This window comes from Siphateles boraxobius, unplaced genomic scaffold (genome assembly GCF_051911475.1).
Source record: "Siphateles boraxobius isolate OS27281-9 unplaced genomic scaffold, OSU_SipBor_1 50, whole genome shotgun sequence".
Taxonomy (NCBI): Eukaryota; Metazoa; Chordata; class Actinopteri; order Cypriniformes; family Leuciscidae; genus Siphateles; species Siphateles boraxobius.
Window position 1 is genome coordinate 3,342,409 of NW_027509142.1, and position 19,867 is coordinate 3,362,275.

The 19,867-nt window shown below is 40.2% G+C and overlaps 1 protein-coding gene across 1 annotated transcript in view; it reads right to left on the reverse strand.

Annotated features, from left to right (window-relative positions):
- bmp7b (bone morphogenetic protein 7b) overlaps positions 1–19,867 on the reverse strand; it is a 52,907-nt gene that overhangs the window by 11,776 nt on the left and 21,264 nt on the right. The window contains exon 2 of the mRNA XM_077204724.1: positions 1,969–2,161. Within this exon, the coding sequence (XP_077060839.1) occupies positions 1,969–2,161 (193 nt within the window). The remainder of the gene's footprint in view (positions 1–1,968; positions 2,162–19,867) is intronic.

Here is a 19,867-nt window from a genome sequence, read left to right on the forward strand (position 1 = left end):
CCCGGTACTAGCAAGGTGTACCTAATAAAGTGGCCAGTGAGCTTTTAGTGGATAACAATGTTATATAATAATTAACATAATATTTTAAATAAACATTGTATCAGCAGAATTAAAAACTTAAAACTAACTTTATTTTATTATATATTATCAGTAGGGGATGTTCCTAAGCTGTCAAATCTGTTACCATGATTGTGTACAGTAAACCATTGTTAATTGAAGACTGAATTGTTTTCAAAATAGAAAAGACACTGATTTGAATGACCCTTACATTGAAAGATGGAAGGTGGTGGATAATGTGAAACAGAGGGGGGAAAGTGAAATAAGTGGAGAAATGAGAGAGCGATGAACAGCGCGTTCGTTCCAGATGGTAATGCCCTGGGGAGCACTTCATTTCCTTAATTGACAATAATGGCTTTATAAACGACTGTTGATCTCACAGTGTGGCTGCCCTGCACTAAATCAAACAGAGGAATTTAGAGCAAGTCAAGAAGACAGCGTAAGAAAGGGACTGAGAAGCAGTATACAACAAAAGACAAGGGGAAACGCTGCAGGGAGAGAAAGACTGGAACTAAATGAACACACTTCAGAAGTTTCAAAGCCCCAGAGTAGTTCAGGTGCTCAGTGTGTGTGATCCAAACACCTGTTCTGCTCAACATCTGCTGCCTCAGTCTAATTCAGTCTCCTTTATCACTCCATTTTTGTCTCTTTTCTCTCCCTGATGGGAGCACAATGAGGTGTGTTGTTCCCCACAGGCCTGTTGAGGCAACTGAGGCCTTCAGGAGGGGTTGAGCAGCACGTAGGAGGAGCTAGACGTTCTTGAACCCAATTCACAGCGCGGGTCAAGCCGATATTCTAGAAGGTCCCGAACGTGCGGTGAAGGGAAGCCCTGTGGTGCACAACTGATTCTTTGAGAGGGGAGCCGCTGAGTCGGAATAGGAAACATGGTGTGATGCAACAGTAAAGTTTGCATTGGGATGGTTAGATAGACTGCGCACTGTGTGTGCGGCAAAAAGAAATAGAAGGAAAGGAAACACAATTCAAATGTTTACAGCGTTTATGCACCAGAGGGGTTGAGAGCATTACAGCCCTCAAGAGGAACGGATTTTCTTTGGAAACCAATTCCCAGGCAAGAAACACCCACCGTAAAATAAAATAGTAAACTATATGCAGGCCCACATGAAATCTGCAGACATGTTTAATATTTCTGAGGTTGATTTAAAAATGCAAAATGGCAGAAAAGTTTTCTTGTGGATATGGATATGCATAATGATAAACCGATTTTGGGGGCATTGGATTCAGAGGAAAGACTTTTTTTCAGCACTGGAGTTATTAGCAAAAACATTATAGACTTGAACAATTTTTTAAACATGTACTCATTTTCACATGATCCATTTTTGTAACAGTACGCCATTCATATTTGGCGTTATTAGGCGCTGAGATTCGATAATAATAGTCATAATAGAGGATCTGTTGGTATGTCCACCAGAGAAGATGCCCCCCTATTTTAAACTTCCCGATCATACGGTAACGGCATTATTAAAGATTTTCAGTTGCAGAGCAGTTGTGTAATTTTTACATGACTCGGAGGGCAACCTCAGTGTCCAGTGGTTTATGTGTATAAAGCTTCAAAAAGTTGTGTTAAGTTTGCAACACTTCTTCAAATCAAAATTATTTTTGCCAGCACAGTCCCTTGCTGCTGTGTGCAACATTTGATGATCAGATGAATGGCCTAAGAGGCGTTCGAATAAGTAGGGTTTTTGAAAAAGAAAAAGAAATAGCAGGGAAATTTTATATGAGGAAAGGAAACTGACAAGAACATTATTTTTAGATGTTGACTCAAGGATTCAGAGTAATAAAAAGTTAATTCTGGTGTTAGCAAAATGTGTGACACCACCTAGTGTCCGACGACAGATATGTGTTTGCTTGGAGCCCTTAACATGAATGATTGGGTATAAAATGTAGATGTACCTGTCTGAGTGTTCTTCCAGCACCTGGTAGACACTGATGCGGAAGGTCTCATTGTCAAAGCGTTCTGGAACAAAGTCCTTGTAGATCCGGAACTCAGCCGCAGTCACCGCCTCACCCTCGGGAATCTTGGACAGGTCAAATCGGAATTCTCTGTGATGGCGCCTCACGGGCAAAAACTCCTTATCATGTTCAACTGTACAAGATAAACAGTAAAAGAGATGCATCAGCGCTTCAAACTGTGTCAAAACATTTCCACCGCAGTGAAAGGTGAGCTTGACATTTACACTGTACTCATTTACACTTGAACTCAAATGTCACCTTCGTTTGCACTATTGCTGCCTGCAGGCAAGTCAAGCCACCCCATTCTGGTTTTTCATGCATAAACACAGAGCACATTTCCAGACAGATGTATGAACTCTCTAGAGCCACTGATTGAGACATAGTCCAGCAGACAGCTTTATGTGTCTCTTTTTCTCAAGCCCTTTCCCTCTTTTTCCTTTTCACTCTTTCTTCCATCATCTGGACTGTGTGAGACAGAAGACATCTCGCACATTTTGTGAGCTTGGGACTTGATTCAAACTGGCTGATCAAATTGTGTTTACATTTTATCATTGTGAAAACAGAATGTTTTTCGTAAAGAGGGCAGAATCTGACACTGAGCCTGGAGTGTTTTGGTAGCCAAGGAACTTGAAATAAAGAGATTGTTCAACCCAAAATGAAAGTTCTGTCATCATTTACTCATGTGTTCCTCATGTGTTTACAAACTGGTTTAATCTTCCTTCTTTGGTTGAAGATAAAAGATGTTTTGAGGAATGTTCAATCAGGCAGATATTTTACAGCTCCCATTTAATCAAATGTCGAAATATGGATACATTTCAAATCAGCAATACAATCTGACATGAATAGTATCATAAACATTGTTTCTTTAAATAGCTAAAACAACTGTAAAACAACTGCTAAACGCAAGTTTCACCCATAGAGTGTAAAAAAAATATGGACGTAGTGTTTTTTTTCACCTGTAGGTTTCTGAAGAGCACTTTTGAAGCCCAACGTGGGCTGAGCCGGCCGTCGCCATCTTGGCAGCGCGTCAATGCGCGTCACTCCCGGATAACCGAAAATGGGCAAATGACATGACGGCTAACAGACAGCAGACAAACGGCTAGAAGTGACATCAGCGGCAATCCATCGGTCACTCAAGTGTCCACGCCCTTAATTATGAAGAACTTCAAGGTTTTATATAGTTTAAACGGATGAGTTCCTTAAAAAAAAAGATCACCCCCCTCATGAAGGGCAAAATTAACTATATAGCCCAAATTTAGTACCATGCAGGCTATAAACATATTTTTTTTTTGCTGTAAAGTTGGGCATTTTAATATGGGGGTTTTATGTGATTGACTCTCCTTTGCAGCCTGTCTCTCTACCGGCCAAACTAACTAGCACTTAAACTACAATTCATTGACTGGCCGCTAGAGACAGGCTTGTAGCGGCCAGTCAATGAATTGTAGTTTAAGTCACTTCCGTGTTGGATTCGAAAGAGAGACCGGAAGGTGGTGACTTTGCTGATTGGCTTTTACCAGAGCTGCCATATTTGACGATCCAATTTCTCCCATTTATTGTAAACCCAGTGGCCTATCTCAGCTAAATACAGTCCCTGGCAGACCACAGACACACAGGGGTGGTGATGGCGCAGTGGATAAGATACATGCCTTTGGTGTGAGAGACCCGGGTTCGAATCCACTGCAAGACACCAATGTGTCGCCTGAGCAAGACACTTAACCCCTAGTTGCTCCAGAGGCATGCGACCTCTGAAATATAGCAATTGTAAGTCGCTTTGGATAAAAGCGTCAGCTAAAATGAATAAATGTAATAACAGACACGTTAAAGCTAGTATAACACAAGCACTGGGGGTCAAAAGGTTAAAAAGATGCACTCTCAAAATAAAAGTGCAAAAATTTTACCTTTAGTGGTACAACCGCTTGTCACTGGAGTAGTACCCTTAAAGGGACCTCTGTACCTTTCACATAAACATTCACAGTAGTGCTTTTAAGGGTAACATTCTGATACTTATTACTACTCTATGGCCCTGTCCCAAATGGCACACTTTATGTGCACTTGCAGTCTTGTGGAGTTGAAAAAGCCATTTTAGGCTTCAGAGTGAGTCCTTTGCGGCAAATATGCACCCTGGATGCACACTTTTGCCAGACCCGCACTGAAGCGAACTCTACTGCAGAATTCTGCCCGTCAGTCAAAGTGGCGTTACATCACGAAGGTGTGGATTCAGAGGAAGAATCGTAGGGCTTAGGGTTCCATTTTGGACAGGGTCTAAGGTACTAAATTGCACCTTTAGGAAGGTACAAAGTTGTACAATTTTTGCACCCTTTTCAGACAGTCTACAGTCATCGTGACATCTTTGTCAATATAGGCTTTTTAAGTTGGGAAACCCTGGTGAAATTTGAAAGGCATCGGGTGTAACTACATAATAATTTAAAGAAAAATGCTTTTAGTTGACATTTCTTTCCAAAATTACAAGAATGAATAACTTCAAACTGACCTGACAGAAGCTCTAGGTTACAGTGATTTTGCAAGAAATTAATCAATATGAAATTTTGATAGCCATAGTGCAAGATCTTTGTAACTATATACCAGATAACTAGGGATGGGTACCGAAACCCGGTATTAAACCGGCACCAGGGCTGAATTTTGAAAGGCCGCTCTATCAATAAGCTCGGACGTTATCAGTTCTGCTCTCGGTACTGGAATTAAGAAAATACACATACTATTTATTATTGCTATAAAGACGTAATCTTGAACATGTTTATCTCGCCAGTCAGTTATATATATAATAATATTAAACCGTTTGTCTGTGATGCAATTTTGCTATTCGCAGTGCAGAAGAGTGAGAGAGAGAGAGAGAGAGAGAGAGAGAGAGAGAGAGAGAGAGAGAGAGAGAGAGAGAGAGAGAGAGAGAGAGAGAGAGAGAGAGAGAGATCTCTCACGTGGAGCCAGAGCCCGCACAACACGACAGCCCTGCTTAAAGGGCAGCTAAACACCTGGTCAGAGCCTGACTCCACCCACTGGCAATATTTGAAAAATGCTGGAAAAGTGGGCAGAGCCCAGCGGAGGGGGGCGTGCACCTGAGACGCATCTGTCTGTATAGAACTTGCCTATGTCACCAACAACCCCTTACGTCACGAACCACCCAAAACATCCAATAGGAAAATTCAACTGCAGTAGCCACCGTTCAACCTGAAGAGGGCAGCACTCAGACGTTTTTACACCATATATTGTAGAATTAAAACACTTTATACACAAATGTCAAAAAAGTTACTCGAATCAATGAACAGCATTTATGAAGCTCCATTCTTACAGATCATTAACTAAAAAAAGTTGGTTTAGGGTTTAGTTACCCTTTAATGAGTGACAATGAGGACAGAACTAAAAATACAAACGTGGTTACACTTTAGATCTGGTAATTTTAATTTTATTTTAGATTTCGGCTTTCAAAGATTATAAAAAGTAGATGTTTGAGATGAAACCATTACAAACTAGACGCATTCTGTCTAGCGCAACTTCTTTCCCTTCACAGCGATGCGCTGTCATTTCTTCCTAAAACCCAAACTTAGCATCAGAATCAGCACCATCGGTGATTGTTGTAAAATGCAGTCTCTACTGTTACTAAAGTGCAGACGCGTTTAATCATTAAAAGAGCTATTAAAAGCACAACAATCTGCGCAAGAGACGCTGTTCACAAGGCGACGCGCGCTCTGAAATGGATTGCAACAAGGCAAGAAAGGTATACTTAAAGGAACACAATGTAGTTTTTCAACCTTCATTATATATTTCCAAGACCCTTGTGATGGTACATTGACTTACAATAGGTCGTATGACACGTCTGTCATAGCCTATCAGTGTCTGTAAGATAATAGTTCAATTGTTTTCAAAGTTATATGATCAAAGCTCTGTAGTTTTTATTCTGGGGGCAAAACATATATTTCAATACAAAACAAGGATGATTGAGAGATTAACAAAACTGTTCCTCAAAAGCTTGATGGATCATATTTGATTTTTACATTTTAATGTGATTTTTATAAAATACTATTTGTGGATAATCAAATAAACCTAAGTTGTTTCAGTCCAGTAAGTGTTCAACTTGAAATATTATTCTTATGTTTACTTTATATATTATTATAATATTTCACAGCTCAAACACATGTGTATCACGACCTGACGGGGGAAATTTTTAGAATTATGTTAAAAGTCCTTTCACTTGCTAAAAAGTATAAACTTTTTAATCAGACAAAAGAAGGCATGTAGTAGATTTGATTGGTTAGTACATTTGAAATTTTGAACATTTAGAGGCCTTGTAAAATTGTGTATCGAAAAAAAGAAACAGTAGGTTTTAGGGTTAATGATAGTGAAGCCATTGTAAAAAAATTGCATGTCTGATTTATTTGTCAATTTTTTTTGTTGCACATAATGATCTTCAATTTCTGATACAGTGGGTGAGCTTACAGTACTTGGTGTGTACTGTGCTCAGAAGTTGTCTAATGTGCCGAACTCTCACTTTTCAGTGATTGATAAGCCCTGTCAAGGACTGAAGATAGCGCTCTGTCTTTCTTTGGCTCCTCTTCAGTCTTTTATTACTCTGTGAGAGTACTGCACACACACAGACAATAGCAGCCTTGTTGACTCTGCAGTCAGTGCATCAGAGCCAGAGAGAGCAGCTGTCATCCTCATAGCTCTACTGAGAGCAGTGAATCATGGTCTGAAGAGACTTATCTGTGTGAAAATTAAGTTGTATTTCTCTCTTTACTGATTCCAAGAGTATGTGATCTATTCTGGTTCTCAACTGGTTTTACTTCAAAGGCCAAGCCAACACAGTACCAAATTTATTTGGGTCAATGTTATTTGGTATGAAGGCTGTTTATAATAAAGAAAAAAACTCTTGTCTACAGTAGGTCTTAGAAGTGTCCTTTTTGTATTCATGTTTCTTGAAAACGTATACAATTTTCAAGAAAGTTCAAATTTAATGACTCCAAAAATATCATGTGGTATACCCAAATAAAAAGTAATAGCAAGTACTAAAAAGTTGAATAAGAAAATTTCAAATATAATAAATTAAAAATAGTGATAAAAATGTCTTTAAGGTAAAGTATTTTCTTTACAAATATCATGAATTATTCATTCATAAATATAATTTTAAAGTTTTTGTGGAGTCATACCACATGACATTCTTCTACATAAAGTAGCATTGCCTCATTCAAAAGGTAAAATGACCTTGTATTTCAAGCATTTTTTTGACCATGACATAAGTCAATAGTTTGCAGGGGTCCTCAAGATGATATCATATTCTGTTTGATGTTATTTTTTCCCTGTATTTCTCTGAATGTTGGCCAACTTTGAACATGAACATGTTGGCTGCAACACTTGAAAAGTTTTGTATATATTAATCATCACTGAAGCAGTTTTTTTTCAAACTGTTAGAATAATAAATTGAATAGATAATACAAATAATAATAATAATAATAATAATGCAATTTTAAATCAAATAAAAATAAAGGTTTTCAAGAAATTTATGTTCCCTTTCGAGAAAAATGGATGCTGCATTATAGTGTTGACACTATGGGAATGCATCCAGGAATGACCAGTGTCTGAAGCATGTGTGTATAACACACCAATCTTTATTGTCCGACTACAATACTATGAAGCATATGGAGCGCCCATGCGTATAAAAGGGCGCCTGCATTAGATGCCATCAGTTTCTTTATCGTCAGGTGCCGCTTTGTTTGTGTGCGTTAAAGATGAGAATCTGTAGTGTGTTCGAGGGAGCTGGATGCGCTCATTGTGATGCATTTGCAGTAAGAACTTTTGTTCCTGCTTGGTTCTCTAGGAATAAAATCCAGAGTGTCCATGCAGCGCGTTCGGCTCTCACTGGAGCTCGAGGCTCTTATGGCACTGCATCACTGGAGAGCATTTGCATTTGCCATATGAAGCTAGCTTGATTCTCTTAGAGTGATGAGAATGAAGGAGTGAAGGAGTGGTCACGTTGACATAATGCAACCCCTTCACTCTTCAGCTAACCTTCTTCCAGCACAGCTGGTAAAAAAAGTTGAGAGACAACAGTTTCATAGAAGGGCTGGTCACGGTAAAAAGAACCTCACTTTTCAGATGCCCTTCCTTTATATATGTGGAGGTGTTAGCAGTAAACTGCTGAGGCAACAGCTTATTGAAGGAGTGGTGGCGGTGAGATGATGCGACCGCTTCACTTTTGGGTTGCCCTCCCTCCAGTGTGCCGGGGGTGTTAAGCAGTTGACCTCGCTGTAACCATATCGTAACAAAGTTCATCGTTCAGGGAAGGAGGTAGGAACTGGCGAACGTTCAACGTAATTTTAATAATAATATAAACAAGCAAAACAAAATGAAAGTAAGTCTGTCACAGACAACTGCCGCAAATAAACATATAAAAACAACACCATAAATGTCCCAGGCCTGGTCCTCTCTATCTTCCACCATCGTCATTTCTCCTTTTATCCTTCCGGAGCTCCTCCGTGGGACTCGAGAACTCTCATTAACACTCCGCCACACACCTCGCTCCGTTCCCACAGCTCACACATATGGCAACCATTGCTGAGAGGACCACTCTCTCTGTCGCCTGTTTAGTGTGTCTGTAAACAGTACTTGGACAGATGGAAATACATTTTCTGTGTCAACACGGTCCTTCAAAATGGGTACTGCTGAGCACACTGAGTTCATCTGGAGTATGAAGCACGCTCGCACGCTTATATACCGAGTAATACAAATATTTTAGTTAAGATTGGGAATGGACAGATACCCTTTTTTTTATCAGTGTCTCCCCTGATGGTCCGTGGAGGGTCAATAGTAAGAGGTAGATCACTTCGTAAAAGTATCCCTTACTCCAGTCTGTCACCCGAGTCAGTGAATAGAACAGAAAAACTTCCTTACGGATCTTCTGAAAGTATATTTACTCTCTTCCTAGGGTATAGAGATGATAAATTAGAATTATTATGGGCTGGTCACATAGCATCCCAATTTCTCATTCTGTCTCCCTCCCCAATTATTAGTTGGGTTTTAAGTATGGTGTTACACTCGTCTGTGGATGGGTTGGCCTTCTTTGGTGAACAGACGGTTGGTATGAGCTTGGCAGTGCTGAAGATGGGCCGTACTGCATTACTAACCATCCTCTTATATGCTGCCCAGTACAGCAATTTAAGCTAGACATGCTGAGATGTGCCTTGTGTGCCGCTCCCTAAGGTAAAAGTAAGATGTAGAGCTGGAGGAATGAGAGATATCTAGGCAGGCATTCTAGTTCCTATTCTCTCATTTTGTCTCCCTTCCCAATTATTTATTTGGGTTTTAAGTAGGGTTGTATGCTCCCCTGTGAAAGGGGCACTTTCTGTTGTGAGAAAGTGACCCTTGTCTATGGACTAAGCATACTACTGGAGCATAGTGGTGACTATGTCCCTGGAAAGCTCTGATTATGATCTCTAGGCAGGGGCCTGTGCCGCTTTCGGAAGTCAGGCTACTTGTGCTTGAGTTCCTTTGCTGAAATAGGGATAAGGTAAGTATTGGAGGATGGAGCTCTGGTATTTTTCCCTAGCACCTGTTGTCACTGGCTATTAGGGAATGAGGCTGTTGTATATGTCGCATAGGATGCACCCAGTGAAGTGTTGATGCTCAACTTCGGGCTTGGCCATAGAGTTATTATGCCTAGATCACTATGATTGTGCGCATTTCACAGATTAGCTGCAGCATATATTCTCTCAGCATGGCGTAGTTGGTATTCACATTCCCATAGTGTCAACACCATGAAATAGCATTGAGTTCCCTTGAAAGGGAATGTCTTTCCATGAAAATGGAATGAGACAGCGCATCGCGTTGCCATGCCTTGGGCACGCCTGCACATCTCCTTCAGACATTGAATGACACAAAAAGCTAAAACAAACTAAAGGAGAGAGAAGGGGAGAGAAGGTTATCCCAGTCCTAATAAGCTAATAAGTCTGTTTTGCTATCCTACTTATGCATTATTTTTATGATTTCATGTTATTATTTGCATTTAGCATTACCTTTCCCTGATGACTGTAACAGAACAGACCCCCATTTTCAGGTCGACACCCAGCAGTCGTGAAGCATTGGTTTATTACCTGCTCACCTCATTTATCCTCAGTTACTCTCTGTCCCTTCATCCCTTTCTCCCTTCATCTTCCCTCATCTCCTCCTTCAGATCCTTTCATCATCTTTTCTCCCCATCCTTTGCCCTCTCCGTCCACTACTTTTCCTCATCCTCCCTTCAAACCACCTTTAGAATGGCAGCTAACAGCACAAAGGCCCTACTGTGCAGTAAGGTGAAAGCGAGAGAGGAAGAGTGCGCATGGATCCAGTTACCCAGCAGTGACGATTAGCAGGGGGCATTCCGTGTCTCATTGTCCCGCTCTTCTCAGAGGACTTGAATTGTTTACACACCGTTCTAATTCAGAGCTGCCCTTCCATTGAACCCCCAGGATGCCCCCTCGCAGGGCAGACGTAACACCAGGGCCACCTGTGCCCGCTTGGCACAGAGCAACAGCTCTAATAGAGACACCAAGACCTCTACAGTAGTAAAGCCTCTTTGACGAAGATGGTTCTTTCTTATTATGTAATACTTTTATGGGTTCAAAGCAATAAATAGAGTTCTTGCACATCTGACAGCTGCAATAACCTGTATCATTCAACACATGCTGATATGGATTCTAAAGGCTCGTTCACACCAAGAACGATAAATGTAAAGATAACTATATTAGCATCCACACGAGTGGACAATATCGTATATAACAGAAATAAATGAATTCACTGTCAAAGAGATATATATTTCAGCTGATGAATGTTAACGGCCAATCAAACTCCATCTGACATTAAAGCATAAAGTCTGGCCTTCAAGGTTAACTTTCTGGCATGAGAGGGGAGATGAAATGATGGTGAGAAGAGGGACAAATAACAACAGGAACGGTTGCTTGCTAGATTCAAACTCACGTTGTCTATGAGCACCATGGCCTAATATGATGGAACATGTGCTAACAGGTGTTGGATCCAACAGGTTTCAAAATGTTACAAGCTAAATGTGAATTCACTTCACTCAAGTGAGAAACATGACAAAGCCTTGACAAGGCTACAGATTTGGCAGGTGCATGCAGATTTTTTCTTTGTCACTTAACTTGGACCTTATTTTAATTGTGCATCAAAGCAAGACTTTTTTTACAGTTCTATCTCTGTATCTCGCTGTCTCTTACACACATCTCTCTTTCCTGAGTCTTTCTCTACTTCTGTCTGGGTAGATCAAAAAGTTTTAGTCTAAGTGCTTTTCCATTTCTCTGTAGATTTTAATGGATGACGTGTACCAAGCTGTCATAGCTTCACCCTTACACCATTAAAACATACCTACAGGAATGTGCTTGAAAAAACAAACACGTACACTCCTGATAATGTAGACCAGAGCACAGACACCCATAGAGACATGCTGCACAAATTATCTCAGAGTTTCCCAGTCATAAATATGACTTGAGAGGCTTTTCATATCCGATTTCTGACTAGGAAACTCATAATATGATAATGTAAATACTAGTCCAATACTGTTATATACTGTTCAAATACCTTTTGGATCCACACTGTGTTCATGCATTTCTAAAGAAGATCCTATGAGAACAGGAATCTAGGTGACGGGCAATTTGGCATTGTCTTCAAAATTACACAGTGTTCTGAAAGCTTTCGACCAAACCAGAAACAAATGATTCAGATGGCCACCTGTTCATCAATGGCACCAATAGAGCAAGACCAGAGGAGTGTCATAGTTGAGCTATTTAATAAGACTCTCTTCACATTTTTTCCCTAGTTCATTTGGCGTCATTGTCTGAGCACATGTGCGGCCTCACATTAAATGAGATCACACACACAATGATTTCCATGTTTTATGGGGACTATCCATCATTGATATCATGATTTTTATACTGTAGAAGCTGTATATTCTATCCCCTTACACTAACCCTTTTTCAAAACACTTAATTTTGTATAATTTATTAGCTGTTTACCTCATGAGGTAAAAATGTACTGGTATTACTATCCTTGTGGTGACATTTGGTCCCCATATTGTAGCGAATACCAGGTACACACACACACACACACACACACACACACACACACACACACACACACACACACACACACCATACAGCTACAAACACAATGCACGTGGCTTCAGATACATCATGGCAAATCTACTCCAAGAAACATCTGCAAACGTGGACACACACACACACACACACACACACACACACACACACACACACACACACACACACACACACACACACACACACACACACACACACACACACACACACACACACACACACACACAGAGTGAATGATTACAGCAGTTGTTCTGTTCCACCCTGTAACCAATAAATAAGATCTCCAGGCTCAGAGCAGCCAGAAGTGATGACACAAGTAAGCGTGCGTCGCCCATCCATAAAGCCCTCAAAAGCTCTGTACCCCAAACCCCTGGCCCACCGCAGGTGCGCTGTGGACAGACACACCCTCTCTGAACTTGGTCCACAGCCGGCCCTCAATCTCTCTGTCAAGGCTTCCACACTAAAGAGGACTTTATCGACTGTGTGGAGCAGATGTGAAGCAGCTCTCCAGCCTCCTGCAGTCTTCTGTTCTTTCACAAAAGTCCTGTGATGCTCTTTTGTAGTGCATTATTTTTTGAAATACCCCATTAAACAGTTCAACGAACATTATTTTCTATTGGGGCAGGACATGTTGAATATGCAGTAGCATGATAAAAATTAAGACTATAAATCAGAATCAAGACAAATGGTTCTCTGTCAACTGAAAAAGCCTTTGAAAACAATCACTTTGAAAGTGATTCTAGCTTATACCATTATTGTACTGTAAGAACTGTTCCTAATGTTTCTATAAAACTTTCACAATGTGTTTAATGTATTTAAGGCAAGGCTTAGTGACAAGTCAATTGTTTGTTTTGATTTGCAGTTCTTTTCTGTGCCACTAGGGGTTCATATATGCAGCAAACTGTTTTAAATGCACAGTATGTAAATTTTGCCACTAGAGGTCGCTTATTCAAAACAATACCCAGACAGCAACATAGTGCCGGCCCAGATCCGGCCCACATCTGGTGTGTGTTGAATCCACATGTACTAGATGTGGCCCGAACACTATTTTCCTGCCTGGGCAACAAAGGCATAGCTTGATGAGTGTGGAAACCTGGGAGTTGTCGTCTTCACCTCCGCAACCGATGGAAAGCAATCCAACAGGAGTCAGGCAGAAATAGTGTTCATGGATGAGCTAATGTAATAATGTTTTATAAAAGATTCCGTCAAGACCAGATTTACCTTATATTGTGACATATGCTATGTTAGGCCTCGTTTACACTGTCAGTGAAATGTGACCCAATTCCGATTTTTTGCTCATATGTGAAACAGATCGGATGTGTTCTATGACAGTGTAAACAGGGAAAAAACGCTATGTGCCAATGGATTTTCTGAGGCATTAGGCTATGTATCCACGGTTTAATGACAAGTGAAACCCCGACGTGCATCTGCAAAGGGACTGATGGCCCGACGAAACATTGTGACACACGTCGACACAACATATCAAAGGTTGGCTTGCTCATTATGCCATAGACCCACTGCTCCTCATTAAAGCCCGCCACAATCTCATGAAAGTGCGTATCTATAGCACAAATTTTATTTCTCGTGCCATTTACGGCGAAAATAGTTTTTGCGTGGATATGATACGCAGTTTTCACGTGAATATGATATGCACTTTATGGCGTGTAATACACACGCACTCCACACCTCTAATCCTACCCAAGGGGTTTACAGTGCGTATCATGCACGCAAAAACTATTTTTATTTATTATGGCACAAGAAATAAAATTAGTGGTATAGATACGCACTTTCATGAGATCGTGTTGTATGTTCCCACCAGTCCTGATATCTTTCTCGCACACAATAACTGAAGCACATGCGCTGACTGCAATGATGGCACAATGATGGATTTCGCATATATCTCAAAGCTAGCATCAAGCATATTTTGCGTTCGTCCATCTGTGCAAGAATCCCCTTTAAGCATGCACGATGTTTGAAACACATGAAACACATGAAGGATATGGGTCACAATTGAAAGAACGTACAAACGGACGGTCAAAAAAATCAGATATAGGCAACAAATCAGAATTGGGCATCAAGACCTGCAGTGTAAACGAGGCCTTAGCCACTTGACAAAACAGTGTTGAGGCTTGGTAAAAACATGTTACACGAGGTAAATCAATAAAACGAGATTCAAACAAAAAGACTAACCGATTAAGGTGCCCAAACAGTTGCTCACATGTCTAATAAAACGCACAATATATTAAAGAGTCTTTGGTGTTTCCATGGTTTTTACAGAAGTAAACCTGGAAATCGTGGGTAGTGCGGATATAACGACATTGACAGGCGACGCAATGGCACGGCCCATTACACTGGATTTAAACATTGTTGGAAACATTAGTGATAATGTATGTACAGAAGTCAGCAAAATATATAACATTGTTCTAGTGGTTTTTACATATTTTAATCCAGAAATCTTACATACTGTGCCTATAAAGTCCACATGAAATGAAAATATGTACTGTATGTATTTTCTAAATGCATGTAATAGACCTTATTGCGAATGATTCATGCTTAAAAAAATTTACTTCGTAATGTTTAAAAATATATATTATTGCTCAATCTTCCAATGAAACCGATAGATTCTAGTTATGTATGCAGAACTTCTCCAATCCTTTAGTCTGCTTAAAACTCGCCTCTGCAAGCTAAAGATCATCTCCTTCCACTTTTGAGTGCAACGGCCACAACTATAAATCCAATCAACAGCTGATGCACAGAACCAAGTCCCTGCCCTACATTTTCTTATTATGTTTATCTCGCCTAAATGTTTGCTCACTCATTGCGTTTTTACAATGTGGTAATTTTGTTGTTAAGAGTTTACACAACACAAGGAAGCTTGATTTCAATCTTTAAATTAAATGTTAAATGTGTGTAGGTCTAACACCAGTATTCAGAAATACTACAGAAACATAATAAAGTAATCAAATGTAAAATAACACATAGTGTTTTAGTTCTGTTTCCTGATTAAATTAAATAGGCTAATAATTCTCATTCATTACAATTAAAGCTATCTTTTGTTGTTTTGACGACAACATTAATGACAGACGCATAGCCTATGGCTGCTGTCACTTTTACAGCTAGTGCACGGATCCATTGCTGTTTTCATTATACTGTCTGTCACACTGTCACATGCGTTTTATACATAACCGACTGTGTTTATGAGTATACTTACCAAGACCGGAAGTTTTACACAATTTTGCGTTTTTCCCCCCATTAAAGCGATATAATCCGCGAAAAATAACTTTAGTTTCTCGCGAGCTGTACTCTATATATGCACGCAGTGCAACTCTCTCAGAGAGTGCGCGAGTAACCTAGCTTACTGGATAGTCTAAAACCGCTTGAATGTTTCAACTGATAAGAATTAAGAAGACTTGAAAATTATAAACTTTAGTTACGATGCACTGATGGCTAGATTTTGGCTAGACATTCAGTCATGTCCCGACTCCTAAACGCGCTCAGACAGGTGTTGTTGTTGTTGTGCGTGCTAGGGAACGTAAATGCGCCGTACGTCATCGCGTCACTATATCATTCATATCGCGATATGACACTTTTTTATCATGTAAAAATGTATACCGGTATTATCGTGGACGGTATGATATGGCACACCCCTAGCTGCTACATTAGTTTCAGCATGACTGTGAGTGCCTTCCATGGACTGTAAAAAAATATGGACGCAGTGTCCGTGTCATCACCTGTTGGTTTCTGAAGAGCATTTTTGAAGCCCAAAGTGGGCGGAGCTGGCCGTCGCCATCTTGGCAGCGCGTCATAACCGAAAATGGACAAAAGGGCGGGATTAGCTGAGGTGACATAACAGCTAACAGAAAGCAGACAAATGGCTATAAGTGACATCAGCAGCAATCCACCTGTCACTCAAGTGGCCACGCCCTTAATTATGCAGAACTTTAAGGCTTTATATCATTTAAATGGATGAATTATATTTAAAAAAAATCACCCCCCTCACAGTTGTCATGAAGGGCAAATTTAGCTATATAGACCAAACCCAGGCCGTTAACATATTTTTTTCTGCTGTAAAGTTGGGCATTTTAACATGGGGGTTCTATGGGATTGACTCTCTTTTGGAGCCTGTCTCTAGTGGTCAGTCGATGAATTGCAGTTTAAGTCACTTCTTTGTTGGATTCAAGAGAGAGAACGGAAGGTTGCCTCTTGGTGTCTTCTCATCTATATAGCATGTTTCTTCTGCCTGAGCTAAACTGGAACTTTTTGTGGGTTGTGCAAACTCACATTCCTCTAGACAGGGTAAGAAGTCTGCATAAAAAACTGTTCTGAAATATCATGTTGTTACTGGATGGTGACCAGAACAAATCCATTGGAATAATCTCCTCAGCTTTCCGTGATGCCTTCAGCTTCTAAAACATCACCTCTTTGCTTATCATCCCTTTATTTCCATCTCTTCCTCTATCTCTCTTCCTCCACATATGAATGGCAGTCATTAGCAGCAGGGCTGGCGCGCAGTTAAACCCAAGCGGGCACATTTATGACTTCCTCTGGGAGGAAACAAGTGGCTAACGGCATGGTCGTCCTACCTGTGTTAAATAAACATTACTGAGAGAGAGAAAGAGTGAGAGAGAGCTTTTATATGAGCAGCTAGGGAAACTCAATCCACAGGCATCTGAACAGCTGCCCGTTTCCACTTCTTTTCCTTTTCATCCCAATACACGCAAACACAAACAATCCCATTAGCACTTACTTGCATTACTCCTGCTTCTGCAGTCTCACACACATGCACAGCATACGCTTGGTTTGAATGAGAGGTAATGATCGAGACTCCATAGGCTTGCTAAACCTGTTGCCCACCTGGAGCTGTGCAGATTAAGTGCATGTGCTCCACACTTATAACATGTATACCTTTCATACCTAAAGAGAACAGTAAAAGTCCTGTGTCGTTCTGCGGAAGTAATTGTTGCGGATACGGTTTTATTATTCTATCAGTACAAATGTCAGCGATAGTCATAATAAAATGAAAAATGTATTGATATGTCTATACGGTTTAGACTGGGCTATACTGTTTAGACCAGGGGTTAGAGATTTTTTGATATAGTTTATCTGTATGTAAATATATCCGTGTAGTGCAGGACTGCTTCAACACGATAGAGCAGAAAAGATACATGAATGAATGAGAAGAAAGTGTAACAGATAATCGCAGCGTGTCGCAGGACTGCCAGTGTGAAATTGCTTTTATACAACAATTCAATAAGCAATTATAATAACTCACGCACACTATGTAAGATTTTGGATCAAAATATCCAAAAACCACTAGAACAATGTTATATATTTTGTTGATTTGTGTACTTACATTATCCCAAATGTTTCTAAGAATGTTTAAATCCAAAGAAATAAGCAATTTTAATGTGCGTCGCCTATCAATGGCATCATACCCGCGTTACCCTCGATTTACGATTTTATTCTGTAGAAACCATGGAACTACCAAAGACATTTCAATATATTATGTCTTTTATTAGACAGGTGAGGAACTGTTTGGAGACATTCATCGACAGAAAAGTAATCATTGTTATACAGCTCAACATGGCTAGTCTTTTTGTTCAAATTTTGTTTTCTTGATTTACCACGAATACCATATTTAACATGCCTAATATTAATATATATAGATCTAGCTTACTACAAGTGTCTCATATAGTAGCCACCGAGCGAACCAACAGAGTAGCATTATAACAATTTTCATCACACTCAAATGTATCTAATATGATAAAACAGCGCTGCGTTACCCCACATACGCATGACCGGAAAAAGCAAAAGCACTCTGTGGCATAATAAAAGCTCCACTGCTCTCGAGCTGTGTATCGCGCTCGTCTCTAATTAGCAATCGCTCCAGCGGCCTCGTTACGCTCCAACAGCTTTTGTAACGTTAATAAATCTGTAATACATTACCGGTCATCTTTGAATATGATTTCTGCCCGAGTCCCGTCGTATTCTCCACCGGCTGTAGAGGTGAAGACAACAATTCTGATGATTTTGCGAAATCAAGGCGTCATCAAGCTACGCCTTTGTTTTCAATTAACGACCTCTAGTGGCGAAAAATTACATAGTGTGCCTTTAATATTAAATAATGAAATTGTAAGTGTATTTGCTCATTTTTGCTCCGCCAATGAAAATAAACCCAAATGAAGTCAAAGAAGAATCAAAAGTTCCGTCTCTGAGGAAACAGTAGTAGTGTTTCGTTTCCTGAATTAAATCAATGTGTTCGACTTGAAGTAGCGCTGCACAGATGTATGACATCAAAATGCAATGAGAGCGATTCGAAAGCATACTATGAAAATAAACATGAGATACTTCTAAAGCATTTATTTTACATAATGCAATGAGTTTCATTTTTTAAGTGTACTAAAGAGAATATCTGTAAGTAACAGAAAAAACTGTTTTATGTTACAAATGTATTTTCCTGTGATTTGCTGCACTTAATTACTATAAAAATCAAGCTCTCCTTCCTCCATTGAACCACATCAATACAGCCAGACCAAAACCCATTCATCCCACGTGTGTGAGTGTGTGTGTGTGTGTGTGTGTGTGTGTGTGTGTGTGTGTGTGTGTGTGTGTGTGTGCGCGCATATGCGTGCGCATGTGTGTGTGCGTGCGCACAAAGCCATTATGAGATGAATGTGACCTCTAATTGGAAACACACCGTCAAACATAGACAAATGAAAACACACATTTTTTATCCCTCGTGTCTTTCTAATTCTCTTTGTCTCTTGCTCATATACACACACTTACATTCCCCTCATTGTTATTATTAAATTACTGTCGCTACATTGTTTTTGCTCTATAAAGTATGAGGTACATTTCCTGTCTGCATTTTTTTTCTGCCGTAATAAGCTGTTCTAAAGGGCACATGATCAAACTGCTCAATTTGGCAGCCGGTCTCAGTCTCTCACATGTGTTGGCCACAGGAAAGAAGCACTGGAGCCGTTGAGCATCTCACCAAGCACTTCCTCCACACACACACACACACACACACACACACACACACCCTGTTTAGTTGTGGGATTACGAGCATTTAAACTGAGAGCAGCTGTTTTTACACACACACACGGAAGAACTGCAGAGATGATGTCACTCTTCATCACTTACAACCTACACTAAATGGCTCACCAACATCCTCCTGACCGCCCGACAACACCCAGTGTTTCAAATCCACCTCGCAACAAGCATTCTGGGGCTTTCAGATCTGTGCTCTGTCCATATTCACTATACAACATTTACTGTATCTTTGACCAAATAAATGCAACCTTGGTGAGAATAAGTGTCTTATGTGTAATTACTGTAGTGAAATTATTTGAAAAGAGCAAAGCAGATTGGTAATGTGTAATTCATTTCTCACATTTGATCTACTTAAAGGTGGGGTGAGCGATATTTCAAAAACGGCTTTTGGACATTGTTGATATTTGAAAGCAACCCAAACAAACACACCCCTCTCTCCAAAACTCACACTCCAATCCTAACCGCCCCGCTCCGAGTCGGTCTCGAACCGCGATCCTCCTACAAGCGTGTCGAGTGCGCTAACAATGACGCTAAACTCCGCATTCTTTAGCAATCGTCAGCGTGACTCTCACTAGCTGCCCTTTGTTTCACACGCAATCCAAGAGTGGATGTCTGTTTATCATAGCAGAAGCACAACAGAATAATGCTTCAAGAAAAATAAAGTG